The sequence below is a fragment of the Antrostomus carolinensis genome, unplaced genomic scaffold (genome assembly GCF_000700745.2).
Source record: "Antrostomus carolinensis isolate BGI_N321 unplaced genomic scaffold, ASM70074v2 scaffold22536, whole genome shotgun sequence".
Lineage (NCBI taxonomy): Eukaryota > Metazoa > Chordata > Aves > Caprimulgiformes > Caprimulgidae > Antrostomus > Antrostomus carolinensis.
The window spans coordinates 1-13,697 of NW_010322821.1; the positions used below are offsets into that span (position 1 = coordinate 1).

The window sequence follows — 13,697 nt, forward strand, 5'->3', positions numbered from 1 at the left end:
GGGTGAATCCACCCAAACCACCACAGAGGGTGTCTCTAAACTTTCCTTCCACAGACTTGTCTCCCTGGGGTTTTGTCTGTAGGGATCCTAGTGTTATCCTGACCTCACAGTAGGAAAAAGAGAAGACAGTTTTCACTGTCTCAGACCTCACTCTTGTTTTCTTCAAAACATATATATAGCATTGTTTGAAAACATTAAAAGAGCTTTGAGTTCTTGTCTATGTGAAACTTCCCTGCTGCAAAGGTTTGGACAATGGAGTCTGTGCTCCTGCTCCAAGTGCAGGGCCCTGCTTTGTCTAACCAGGTCCAATAATTGAATTAAATCAATACGCAAAGGAAGAGCGAAAAAAATGATCTGCTCACCCCAGTTGGACAGGGCTTTTGTTTGTGCCTTAGTTTTAAGGTGTGGGTGGCAAATCATGACAAATGACTTTTCAGAGCTTTGCAGTCTATTCACTAATTAATTTTAACAGGCGCCAGCCGTGGTCCTCTCAGTGCTGCTGCTGCCATGGCTGTTCAGCCACAGCAAGCAGCATTTTGCCATCAGTGCCTGAGAGGTTCTCCTCTCTGCAAAGCCCCTGAATTCAGACCAGGCTCCCCTGGGAACATGCTCTGAGCTGAGAAGTCTCTGCGCAGGAGCAAAAAGAGTGCAAGAGAGCTGCCAGTCTGCTGTGTGTTCCTCAAAATATGCCATCGACAGCTCAGATCAGCCCCACTCAACATCTCATCAAATCAACCAGCTCTGTGCACTGCAAAAGCTGGGTCAGGGACAAATCTTCCTCCATACACAAATGTGATGGCCCTTGGTGGAGGCTGGACCCGTGACCCTGTCCTCAGCAAGGAGGCAGGCTCAGAAAAGGAGTGTGACAGAGAATGTGTGATGCTGAGAAACCTGTTGGAAATGAAAGTTGTCCTCCTGTCCTTCCAGTTGCTGAATTTAGGTGAGACATGCCAAACATGTGTGGGGAAAAAATTAGGCCTATAGGTGCTTGAAAGTAATTTTCCTTATGTGGTATTTAAGAATTTAAACTTCCAAACAGTTAATAGTGATCTTTGAAGGGTGCCCTATAAACTGTCTTCCAGTTCTTGATGAGATGGAATAATTTATTACTTCCATTTCTCTGATTAATGTAAAACTAGTTTCAAATTTGGGTTTTCCTTTAATATTTAAACTTCTCCATGTGAGAAACTAGAGAAGGGCAGGGTGATTGAGTGCCCCTCAGACTGACGTGGTATGTTCCCAAAGCAGGCCAAGCTCTGCTACTGGAGCTGATCAGCAATGAAAGCCATCAGGCACCAGCAAACCCAGCTTGTTTTAGGACTCTGCTCTCCAAAAGGCATGAACCTCGATGCCAGCTTGCCAGGAAAGGGCAGGGCCCCACAGCTCTGTGCACTCAGGCCAGGGAAGAGAGTTTCTTAAAAATTTACCTTGTGACTTGGGGATTTTAAGTTGTCAAGAACATCTCCCCCAAAAAGAGCTGAAAAAAGCCCGAAGTTGGTGTTATTCAGGGTAAACTGCATGGTAGGGCTTTTTCCTAAGAAATCAATTCATTTTGAATAAGCTTTCTATTATTCTTTTACGTCATTTCTGCAGAGTCAAAGTCAGACAAAATCATGGTGGTTTTTGTCTTAGTCCTATACCATGTAGGAAACTGAGCTTCAATATTTAGAGTAGCCATTCCCTGAGCTGGTAAAATGTATCACACTTTCTGTGTCCTCCATGAACTATGTCAAAGCTAGAGCAAATGGAAGGAACCATCTGTGATGGTGTTGGCTTGACCACTCAAGTTGCCCCTCTCTGGTTCAGGAAGACATGGGAAAAAGAAAGGTAAGCAATGGTGTAGTGCACCAGTAGTGGAGTGGAGAACCCTTAAATATCTGCAGTGATAAAAATCAGAGCTCAGACAAGAGAGAGTCTGTTTTAGAGAGAATTATTTATTAGAAGATAGGAGGTTGTTACGTACAGATTCTGTCCTGCAAAAGTGTCCTGGTCACAGATATGTCGGGGAGACATTTAAACCTGTTAGAGCTGTCTCTTGTCTCCACACAGAGATACTCAAGACACAGCAGAGCTCTGCCAGACCTGGCTCTCATCCTGGTGCTCAGCTGGGGAGAGGCCTGGCGTACCACAGCATCCCTGAGCTCATTACACCGTCTTTATTCCACGGGAAAACCTGGCCCGTGGGCTGGAAACCAGCGGTGGGGACACCAGACAGTGCTGCAGAAGGGGCACCGTTCTTCCCTGGGGTAACTTAGAGATGTTTTCCCCAAGCAGGGAATTGTCTTCCATCGTGCCAGCGATGAACATGGCTGAGCAAGTGGCTACGGAGATACAACCATGCTATGAGGTAGCATGAGGTAAATTGAAAGAAAAAAAAAAAGAAAAGAAAAAAGAAAGATCTCTGTGATACAGAGAGGAGCTCTTCCCACCTTCCCTCATCCCAAAACCAGGCCAAGCAGGCAATGCCTGAGCCCCCTGCAGAGACCTCCGAGAAAGCAGCTCTGACAGGTGGATCACAAAAGGACAGCAATTTTGCCTTATAACAGTTGTGCTCCTAGCAGTATTCCTCACAATGTCACGGGTGACCTGTTTTCTTTTGGGTTGGCAGGTACTATTTGTCAACCTTTTGTTAGGTCTCTGTGCAGTGGCTCAGGGCTTTGCCACGTGAAGCCCAGGTGCATCAGAAAGCTGCTGTGCTGGTTTTGCACCTCTTGAGCCAACTCCAGGCCCGTGCATGCTGCACAGTGTGGGCAGCATCGCTGGAGAGAAACGGCAGATGAAAGGCATCAGCCATCACATTGGCAGTAACAGAAGGGCCTGGGAGCAAACCTTCTGTAGATGGTTAGTGGCTCACAGCCAGCATAGGGCTTGGTTTCATACCAGCCCCTGGGCTTAGTCCTTATTCCAGGTGTGCATCTTACTGTACTCTGCCACTGTACATGTGGCAGAGAAAAGTGGGTCAACCAGTGGCTGTATTTTTTCTTTTGATAGACAACCATCAACATGGAAATTTTTCCAACATCTAGCAGATTTCTTAAAGGAAGGTATTATCCAGGAGTCATCTGTTTAATTTATGAGTGCTAAAGGATAAATAAATACTCTATGAGTTTGGCTCCTTAAGCTGGTTCTCTGCTGAAGCCATGTTCTTGTCTACCTAAGGGACTTCGCTGGCTGGGTCAGAACATCACCTTCCCTTCACCGTCTGCAAAGGCACATTTAACTCTGTTTCTTCTTATGATATTCTTGTCTTTGGCTCCAGAGACTACATGTAAAACCCTGGTATAACCCCCCATTTTGCTCATAGTGTACATGAGTTTTTGTCTACTATCAGGACTCAGGAATACTCAAGAGTATTCCCCTTTCAGTCCACAATAATCAAGGAAAAACTATTGTTGGAACAGGTTTGTCAGAAATTTAACATCATTATCAGAAACAGCTGTTTATGGCTCATCTATCACCATTTTTTCTCATCTCAATCCAAGAGTGGCCTTGGTTAGCTTGGTATATTAAAAACCTTTGAAACTAGGTACTTGGCAGTGAACGCTCACAGCTGATGCCCATGTCAATATGAAAGATGGGTCAGACTACAGACCTCAGAAGGGACAATTTGTGAGACTGCAGGTGACCTTCAAGGTTGGAGGTACTGGGAATGGGGAACAACAGTAAGACTGCAGCTGTATAGCAAAGCAGCAGGCCTCCAGTTATCTTTAAGATAGTAAATGCTCAGCATTGAACTATCTTTGCCACAAATATGCCTATTTTTTAATCATGTTTTATGTTCCTAAGGCACCTGGACTCCTTATTTTGGAACATGCATCCCAATAATTTTGATGTTTGGTGTTGAGAGGATTAGAAGAAATGTTCCACAAGGGCACACCATACTTTTAGCTGAAGGGAACAGATGCTCCAGACCCACTGAGTTATCAAAACCTCTGGAGCAATTACAGCCACATCTTCAATTTTTAAGGATTTCCATGGCATTGGTTGTGCTCCCACTTTCTTCATCTTTTGGAAAGGGACCAGCCAAGGACCTCCAGGCCTTCTGAAGGACAGCAAGATGGTGGTATTTGGGGACGGCAACACCCTGCTCCAATATGGGAGCTCAGCAAGTCCGAGCTCTTTGCCTGCTATTTACCACAAAACAACAATTCTGGGGGTTTGATCTGAAGCATAATCTCCTTCCCTCCTCTCTCAGCCCTAACAATAAAAAAACTCCTCATTGTCCCAGCCCGGTCTGAGGTCTACTTCCAGCTTGGTCAAGTGGGAGGCATACAGAGCAGACAGCAGAATACCTGATTTTAATTTCAGACTAACATTTATAGGTAGCTTTTTGCCTTCATTTCCATTATTCCCTTTCAGAATTGGTTCTTCAGCCACCCACGATGAAAACTTGTTCCTCCTAGGACTTCTTGAAACACCTTGATGAGTGAAGCTCACCTGTCAGAGCTGCCTGGATGTTGCAAATGAGGAAAGTTCTCACTGATGTTTTTAGCGAGAAAAAGCCAGAGAGAGGGATGTTCTCCCTCCAGAGCACGTGCGCAAAGGCAGGAGGCATGGGAGCCTTTTTCCTTGAGACCAGATAAAGCAGGTCCCTAAGTGTACCTGCGGTGATGCCCAGCAAACACTGAGCATCCTCAAGGTGCCACCTTGGCACAAGCAGCGCTTGACTTACCGCATCTCTTTGGGACCCCCTGGGCCGAGGGCTCTGGGAGGTGTGCGGCGAGGTAGCGCAACGTGGCTGCACTAAGGGAAGTCTGAGAGGGAGGGCAGGCACGGAGAAACTGGAGAAGCTCAAAGCAGAGGAGTGCAACTCACTGGTGCTCCAGTAGCAGGGCTGTCACCAAGACTTTGTGGCACATTTTAATAGTCGCTATGTTTTGAGTATCTCAGCTGGGCATGTAAGACCAGTTCTAACAACATCCAAAAGAAAGAACATGTTCTCAGTTGTATAGTGCACAGAATTACAGGGGAATAACCCATTACACAGAAAGATTTCGAATGTTAATTGCAGTATCTTTTATAATTTTAACTGCCAACCCTTTCCCTTGAAATTAATCACGGATGTACATCATATAATCAAACAAGCTTTTTTAAAAAGTACATCTTAATATAAATAGTTTATTCAGTGCATGGTTGTGTATACAACAAATAATAAACAACTCTTTCGTACAAGGCAGAAAGCTGCCTGTACAGAACTATGTCAGTTTTGGAGCACAGAATCCAACGATGATTAATGCACAAAATCTTACACATCATGCAACTCTATGCCAATATTCCAACTTTCTCCCATGCAACAGACATGATGACCTAAATGGAAACCTAACTACATTTTTTTAAACAATTGTTTCCAATAGCATGTATAAGTATATGTTGTTTAGGGGTAACCTGTCCTAACGCTTCCTCCTAGACAATATTCACGTGCCCGTTACAGTGAAAGAAGGACTTTTACAAATAAGACGTTTCTTATAAAAAAATTAAGTCACCTTAATTCCACAGTTTCTGTCTTTAGAAAAGAAGCCACAACAATAGTTTAACATGACACACAAAATGGAATTAAGAGAAATCTACACTGGAGGATAATTTTATCCCTTTCTGTTAGCTTCTGCTTGGGATAACAAAACAACTCAATTCCTACAGACTGGGGTTAGCACAAGAACTTTACCAGAAACTACAAATCTATAAAAATTTATATTTCATTGTGTTTAAAACCACAAGAACACTGTTTGCTTGAGCCTGAGACACCAACTCTCAGTTCCAACCCTGAATTTTTAATTATTTTTTTTAAAGACATAGCTTTAAAGACCCATTGGAGTTCAGAAATCAAAAAGTTGCACTATTCCAAATTAAAGGATACATCTTTTATCAAGCCTTAGATATAAAACGGTAAGCCAAGGAAACAACAGAGTTTACATATTTGTTTTTTGTTTGCCCCTATAAAACATACAAGCATTAAAATTTCCGTTGAAGAGCAAAAGTGGTCTTTTTTCTGAGTTGGAAAGCAAATTCTTATCAGCAGTGAATGCTGTGAAATGTTTTTGTTTTGTATTCCACAAAGCATAGGAGAGAGAGAGAAAGAGAGAGAGAAAAAGAGAGAGAGAGAAAGAGCTGGACATTTCTTCTCCAAGATTTATTCCGCAGTTATGTTTGCTGGCTATCCAAGTGCCTTGTGATATGCACAAGCATATTCTACATTATTGGGGTATATCCTTTGACAACCAGTAGATCTAATGGCTGATAAACAAGTGACCTATGCAAGTTCGGTGGCTTGTCCTGGGCAATTGAACGTTTGGATGAAAGACTGCTAGTAAGAATTCAACTGCATCCAGAGGTAAGGTTCTGTTTAGAGAGCACTTGGCTTGCCTGAACCTGGCTACGTTGACTCGTTTTGGCTCATGGATTTACCCCCATTTAGCACTCCTGAAACACTTCTGCTCTTTGTTGGGGTCCCACTTCCAGATCTTGAGAACTCTGTGAGATCGTGGAGAGAAGGCTCTTTGTACATGGCCACTGCAAAGCAAAAGAAAGGCAGCATGTCAGCACGTGTTATGGGCTACTCAGTCTGTTGGTACAAAGTCTGCCTGCAAAATGTGGGGATTTTTTCTTTTCTTTCAGCAATATGCAGCGTAAGGAGTGAATGAAAGAAACATGGCAAGGAGATGTCTTCCATTTCAAACACTCCTAAGAACCTCTGAGCTCCTCTTCAGGGAAATGACATTTTAGAGAAAGGAAAAACCACAGCTCCCTCCCTCTCCCTCCTACCCACTGCACTTAAAAAACTCTTCAAGATAGACCTAAACTGATATAAATCAACATTTCCTTACTAATGGTGACGTAGCACTGTCGACAGCTGTGATTTAACCTGTTACTTGTATGTGTAGCCTAAGCAAGTGAGTGCAAAAGTGGATTTTTAGTCTTCTATTTCCTTTGTTTTCACATACATTAGAAGTGAGGATGAACCTCAACATCAGTAGTCTCAAACCTAGTCCTAAATGTAGACTGCTAAACTAGTCCAGCATGCACCCAGGGCTACACACCTTTGAGAGATCCTCTCTGATTTCAAAATGACACTGCCTTAAAAGGCTACTTATAAGAGCATAATCCAGAAGTAGAGGTTCCTCTTCCTCTTAAGGAAAGAGCATATGGAAGCTGGTTCTTCTGGAGAAAAGGGGCACTTCCATACATCAACTGAGATCTCTCTCTTTGCATTGACCAAAGAGGGAGCCAAGCCTGATGACAGTCAGATGCTTCAGTTAACTGGGATGACTCTAGGGCTCAGCTTTTAATACACAGCAGTATACATATACCACATGCATTATTACCTTTAATATCACATGCTGATGCCACATTAATTGCAGTTTAATAAGAACCACACTTTAGAGCTTTATCGTGGGCAAAAATAGACAAACATCCCACAACGTAAAGCACAGATTGACAAACTATACAGCTGATGGCCTGTGAGCAGGTGGTTGAGCCATTCCAGGTAGAGCCTTTGCTACCTATAATGGAGACACTGTGGACTTTGGGCACAAAGAAACTAATACACATATTTGGTTAGATTAGAGAAAAGCAGAGGTAGTGTAGAGAAACCTAAAATAGCAGCTCTGGTTAGATTAACAGTGTGTTACAGAACATTATATTCGTGTTGTGTAAGTAGCTGAACCCTTCAAATACGTATGCACAGCAATTAAACATCTCTGACACAGGATAATGTCAGGTCAGATAGATGGAGCAAACCCAAGCAATTACCTTTTAATGGTTTTGGAAGAAAGTGTGCTGCAGGTTTATTTTTCTTCACGTGGTTTCCTTTCATTATTTCTCCTTCCTTGTTAAGACCCAAATACCAACCCCGGCCAGACTGTTGCTGTCTGTAGATCATTGAAGAATATGTCACGTAGTAATTTTCAAATACCGATTCTTTGAACTTGCATTCAGGTGTAAAATGTTCCTGTAAGAAAGTAACAGATCAATATGTGCAGTGCTGAATCTCACATCAGTTAATGAAAAAGCATCCAATATTCATTGCTTTCCCAACGGCTAACAGACATACCTCTTGCCTTCCACTATCCACTTATGAAACATGGGACCTAAAAGTATTAACAAAAGAGTAACACAGTTTGAAAGCTGTGAAATGACGCTGTGAGCAGCTCGAAGTAGCATAACAAAATCTTTCTGAACAATGAGTAAAATGTCTAAGTGAAGAATTATTGATTGATGCAACTAATGGACATTAGGCAGACACAGCCCTGATGTCAACCCCAAGGGACCAGCTGTGGTCCAGCCCCACAGGCAAGAACTGAGGCCACGTAATGCCTTTGTGCATTCACTGCTGGCCTTAACTGCTCATGAGGAAAGTGCAATAAAAATTCAAAGCCAGGATGCCGTGAGTAAATGGTCGTCTCTTACTAACGCAGCAATATTAAGTTAGTTTGTAGCAGCTGCCTCTTTGGTCTAATGTGTGCTCTTTTCTCTGCCCAGCCCATCATCCACTGAAAGCTCAGCTGTCAGAGACCCATGCAGACATTAGCCTCTGCTCTGGGAATGGCAAGGGTTAAATGGTACCACATCTGAAAGCGTATAGGATCAAGCTTTAGTCTTCATGTTGAATTGCACTGCTTCTTTTGGGGAGATGGTATTGGGCTAACAGTTAAAATAAAGAGCAATAATCCAGGAGAGAGACTTTTTCGTCCTGCCAGTGGTGTGACTGGCTTTCACTGTGCAATGGTCTTGACTCAATCAATAGCTTTTGGCACTATTGCCCAGATTCAAAAAAGGAAACATCAGTGTGGGAGGGACCTAGGACCAAAATGTCAGTTCTGACAGCACCACTCAGCTGCTTCCTAACGCCTCTGGGTCCTTCAGGTTTTTTAACATTAAAAATTCTGACAATGTCACACCTATGGACCTAAAAGTCCATAAAATATGAAAGAGGGAGGGCTTGGTCTGGTGATGCAATGTTAATATCACAGCCTTGCCTGTCACACTGCACAGCAGCCAGCTGTTTGCTGGTGTTTCCTTGTGCAGGCAGCCAGCTTCAGTGGAGCTGCCCTTGTGCTTAAAGTATCCTACAGCGGTGTGAAAGAAAGGAGGAAACATTGTGCTTGCATAATGGCTGTAATTTTGATTTTAAAAAAATAAAGGAAATTAAATGTCTCAGGACCTTAAGATGTTCTTATCTAGTTTCTCAAATGTTCTTGTGTGAGAAAAAGATGGTATTTTTTAAAAAAACCTCCCACTGTGCATTTTTTTTTGCACATCTTTTGCCATTTTGTCTTCTTATAGGAGAAAGAAAAAGCCTCCCATCCTCTGGCTGGTGTTTGCTTCAACAAAGAATGTGAAGTAAGTAATTTCCTTCTTTCTTTCTTCAAGCTAATTGGCTGTTATTTAGTTAATTGACAATTGGTTTCAATTGCTGTCAAATGGGGACAGTCCCTGCATTTTTGCAAGATTTCTAAATAAAAGCCTTCTATCCCTGTTCCTGCCCAGTGCCAGCCATGTTAACAAAGACTATTGCAAGTGTATCATCCAATTAGCAGCAAAATGGAAAACTACAGTGCTCCCACCGGAAGATTATGGTTTATGTACAGTAATTTGGAGCTGTTTTGGGTACAAAAGGCCTGCTTGTACACAGCAGCAGAGGGTCAGATTGCAAACAGAACCACAACATTTACTCCAGCTCGCTTAGGAAGCAAGTGAACCTCGGTATGAACAGCGGGAGTCAACAGCCTGCAGAGTCTCTGGAAATGGAGCAGGGAGACAAACAGACACTAAAAGACTCCTTCACCCCTGACTTTCCCCTTGGCTGGGAGGTGTGTGATAACAAGCCCTGTGCTGCTGCAGGTGAGTTTGCAATGGAGCTCATGTACAGCCAGACACCAGCCTGACAGCCACCCCAGGAGCATCGCAGTCAGCAATCCCCTCCCCGGAGCATCCCGCAATTCCGCAATAACCACCACAGCGGTGATTTCTCACGACAAACAGTGGGGCATGGACACAAAGACACCTCTCTCTAAGGTGCTCAGTTACTATGACAAATTCCCTCCCAATTTTTCTGGCACTAAAGCAGACCAACTCATTCACCTGCCTGGCCTGGCACAGAATCGTGCTCCTTTGTCTTGACTGACATCTGATTAATTCCTTGGCTATGGCTGCAGCTTCAGAAAGGTGCTGCACGGTGGGAAAGGCATCCTCCTTGCCAAATAAGAGTTGATCCCACATGAACTGTTTGCAGAAGCTGAAGGGCTCTGCTTGTTTCTGAATACTAAGCAGCTGCTTACCTTTTGCAAGTGTTTGTTCCCACCCATCACTTACTTACCTTTTATTTAATTCAACGAGTGTCTTTTCTACTCATTAAAAAAAAAGAGTGGAGGAGCAGAACTGTGGAGGGAAGCTCTGAATGAGGAATGCTAGCAAATTCGTTCCTGATTGGGGAGTATGACAATTAAATTGTACTTTTCTGAGCTTAGCAAGTCCATGTGCCAACTGAAATGGGTACGGACAGGGCCACTATCAGCACGTCAGTTCAAAATACAGTGCAGAGCAGCACGTGCAACATGGCCATTATGTTATCTTTACTGGCAAATTCTTTAATAATTTACTGAGGAAGTGCAAGTTAACACTGGGAGAGGGCTGAGTGCCCCAATTAAAACTGATCTTTTCCAGTACATATAGTCAATCCTATTGAAAACTTTTAAATATAAATAAGCATTGAATTCTAAGACCAGTTTTTTCCTGTCTCTCAGCTGTCCTCTTTTGTCCATCTTTGCAATGAAAATAATTCAAATGAGTTCTGATAAGTGCATTGCTATGAATGTATTGTTACACAAAACATGAAAAATTGGTATTTGTGTAAAATAATATTTCAGTCTCAGCTGATACCAGAATTCAGGGATGATGGCACATACATGACAGTAAATTGCACTCACCCAAGCCCTTCACACATACATCCTAGCAATGAATGAATGAATGAATGAATAAATAAAAGTTAAAGAAAGTGCTGGACTCACTGAAGTAATGACTCAGCCATGCTTAAGTAAGCAAGAAGATGAACTGTCAGGAGCTTCTTCTTGGTTTTGAGCTGATCAGCTGAACTGAGCTAACATGAAATGTTCCTTCATGAAAAAGATGTGCAGCTGCATTAAATATGTCAAAAAGAATTAAAAAAGAATAATTTGGTGTATGATAATATGGTAAAAAGGCCTTGTAGCATACACTTAGAGTGTCTGTATTTCCAGGCAGCTGACTAGATTACATCTAAAATAATCCAGTCTCTTCTATACAAATAGTGTGTTATAGGTCTGCCAAGGCTGAAATCTAAAATACTGTAAAAGCAAAGGTGGAATTCTTCCTGCTCTGGTTGTGCAAAAGCCATGTTTCAAGCCAAAGACCATTGAAATTATCAGCCAGCACACCCACCTACACTGCAGAACTGACTATTAATTATTCTGGCTCCCAAATGATTGTAATGCAGGCAGAAAATGGGAAATCTGCTTTAAAGAAAGGTATTTGGTGTCTTCAAGTTTCTGTCGTATTACAGAAGCCTCTCGTAAGGATGACTGTAGGCACGTAAGGAGGGCAAAGATGCTTGTTCTCTGCTATTTATGGCACACTGTATTTGCATCGTGGATATTATCAGCAGGGGACATCACTGAATACTTTACAGAGCAGTAAGTTTAAGTCATTAAGTCAATATTGAGTTTGTTAAATGACTGGATCTCACCATAGGTTGAATGTCCTGCAGCTACCCTACAGCAGCTGACCAGAACAATCAGAAATTTTATTCAGATGGATTTAGTGCTAGGTGCATGAATAAACAACAGCAACAAAAAAACAAAACCAAACTTTGAAAAGTATTCGGGAAAAGTACTGGGTACTCAGGAAACTTGGAAGATGTTCTTATATATTGAGCATGTAATTATGTTTCATGTGATCAATGACTTTGTCTGCTTATGGGATTTATTCTTTATTTTCTCCACTTAATGAAAATTGGATTTTTTTTCCCCTTCATATCCTGATTTCTTTCAGGACTATAATGTAGCCCAGGATTCCATTCTATAATCATGAATTTTTGAAGGAGCCTCTTTAAGGCTCCAGAGTAGTGATTTTCTGCGTCACTGAGCCTGCCTTTTTTTATTAACAGAGATTGATTTTCTCCATCTTGGCATGTGAAGTTCCAGGGTGTATCCTCTGGATCATCACCCTATAATGTGCAGTGATATCAACAGCACAAGATGTGAATACTTCAACTTTAACGTTATCAGAAATAACAGCTTTTAGATCACCAGTGGGAGAAGACTCTCTGAAGAAACCGATATTTTGTGAAGCCACCAAAAGCTGTTTGCTATAGGAATGGAAACTTACAATTATCTTGAAGCAATTTATTCTGGAGCTGATATATATATCTGATTCTGACATATTACAGTTCCCATAGATAGGTTCCAATCCCGCAATATTGTCCATTTTGCTTAAATTTAGCTATTTTGAGGAATCCTAATGATTTTAGTCGGAGCAACTCAGAATATATGAACGCATACAGGTCTTCTAGGGCTGTAATTAGGAAGATTGACCATTTAATTGTGACTGTATCCAACAGTCACCAGTCATAGCAAAGACATGTTCATCAAAAAGCTGTGTTGGCTTCTGAAAACAGATGCTGTATCATTACAATGAGGAACTTCATTTTGGCCATGTCTATTCCAGGTGAGTTCTCGTAGAGACATCATAGGTAGCACAAAGCCCTCAGGAGGTGCTTTAAAGCTGAACTAACTGCTGCTTGAACAAAAAACTACTGCTGAACAGGCATTTGTGGAAGGCTGTAATTCTCCTTGAGTTCACTGCAATCTGAAGGCATGTGTACCGGCCATGCGACCATATAATGAAGACATTAAATTCAAAATTATCTAGAAAAAATATACTAAACTCTTTCATCAGGAAACTTACTTAATAGCAGGAGTGATAGGAAGGCACAGTTTTCCTGGAAGGTGATCCCAAACAACTCCATAGGATAGAATTTCCTGGGATAGTACAATCTCATCAGGAATTTATCAAGTGAAACACAAATTGTCAGGGGTGTGTAAATTTATTTAGGACAAAGCTTCCAGAAAGAGTAAAATGGAGCCCAAGGAAGCAGCTGGATATCCAGCATCTCCAGAATAAGGAGATTGTCATTAGGTATTCTCTGAATCTATGAGAAAAGCACTGAAAAGATCCTGTAATTATTCCCTTAACATTGTTCCCTTGCACAGCAAATGAAATGCACAAACTCAGGGAAAAAATGCACATGGTGAACTGAAGCAGAAAACATATTAATTACAAATACAGAGATTTAGCGGTTTAAGTTTTGTTCATGACTCTTTTTCTAGCCTTAGCAGTGACTCAGTTGTGAAAACTTGTCCAAGTCATCTTTGCCCAGATTTTTAAGTAGCATTTAGGCACATCAATAAATACCTATTTAAAGCTTGGTGCGTCACCTCTCAGCATGCTCTGCCCATGGAATGGATGTACTGACTGATGACCCCAGAGAAAAAGACTCAGTGACTGTAAACAACGATGAAATTTAATTGAGATAGGAACTGGGCATGATCATATTATTGTTCCCCTGTCTTTTACTAATGCTTCATTTCTATGACTGGGTTGATTAACCAACGCACTCCTTAACTGGGGCAAGAGAACCAATGCATGATACATACAGAAAGAAGACG

At 42.0% G+C, this 13,697-nt stretch overlaps 1 protein-coding gene across 2 annotated transcripts in view; it reads right to left on the bottom strand.

Annotated features, from left to right (window-relative positions):
• Positions 1 to 5,086: 5,086 nt before the first annotated feature.
• FGF13 (fibroblast growth factor 13) overlaps positions 5,087 to 13,697 on the bottom strand; it is a 113,526-nt gene continuing 104,915 nt past the window's right edge. For both annotated transcript variants that reach the window (XM_010170400.1, XM_010170399.2), the window contains exons 4-5: positions 7,747 to 7,945; positions 5,087 to 6,507 (exon numbers count right to left, since the gene is read on the bottom strand). In XM_010170400.1, the coding sequence (XP_010168702.1) occupies positions 6,371 to 6,507; positions 7,747 to 7,945 (336 nt within the window). In that variant the 3' untranslated portion in view covers positions 5,087 to 6,370. The remainder of the gene's footprint in view (positions 6,508 to 7,746; positions 7,946 to 13,697) is intronic.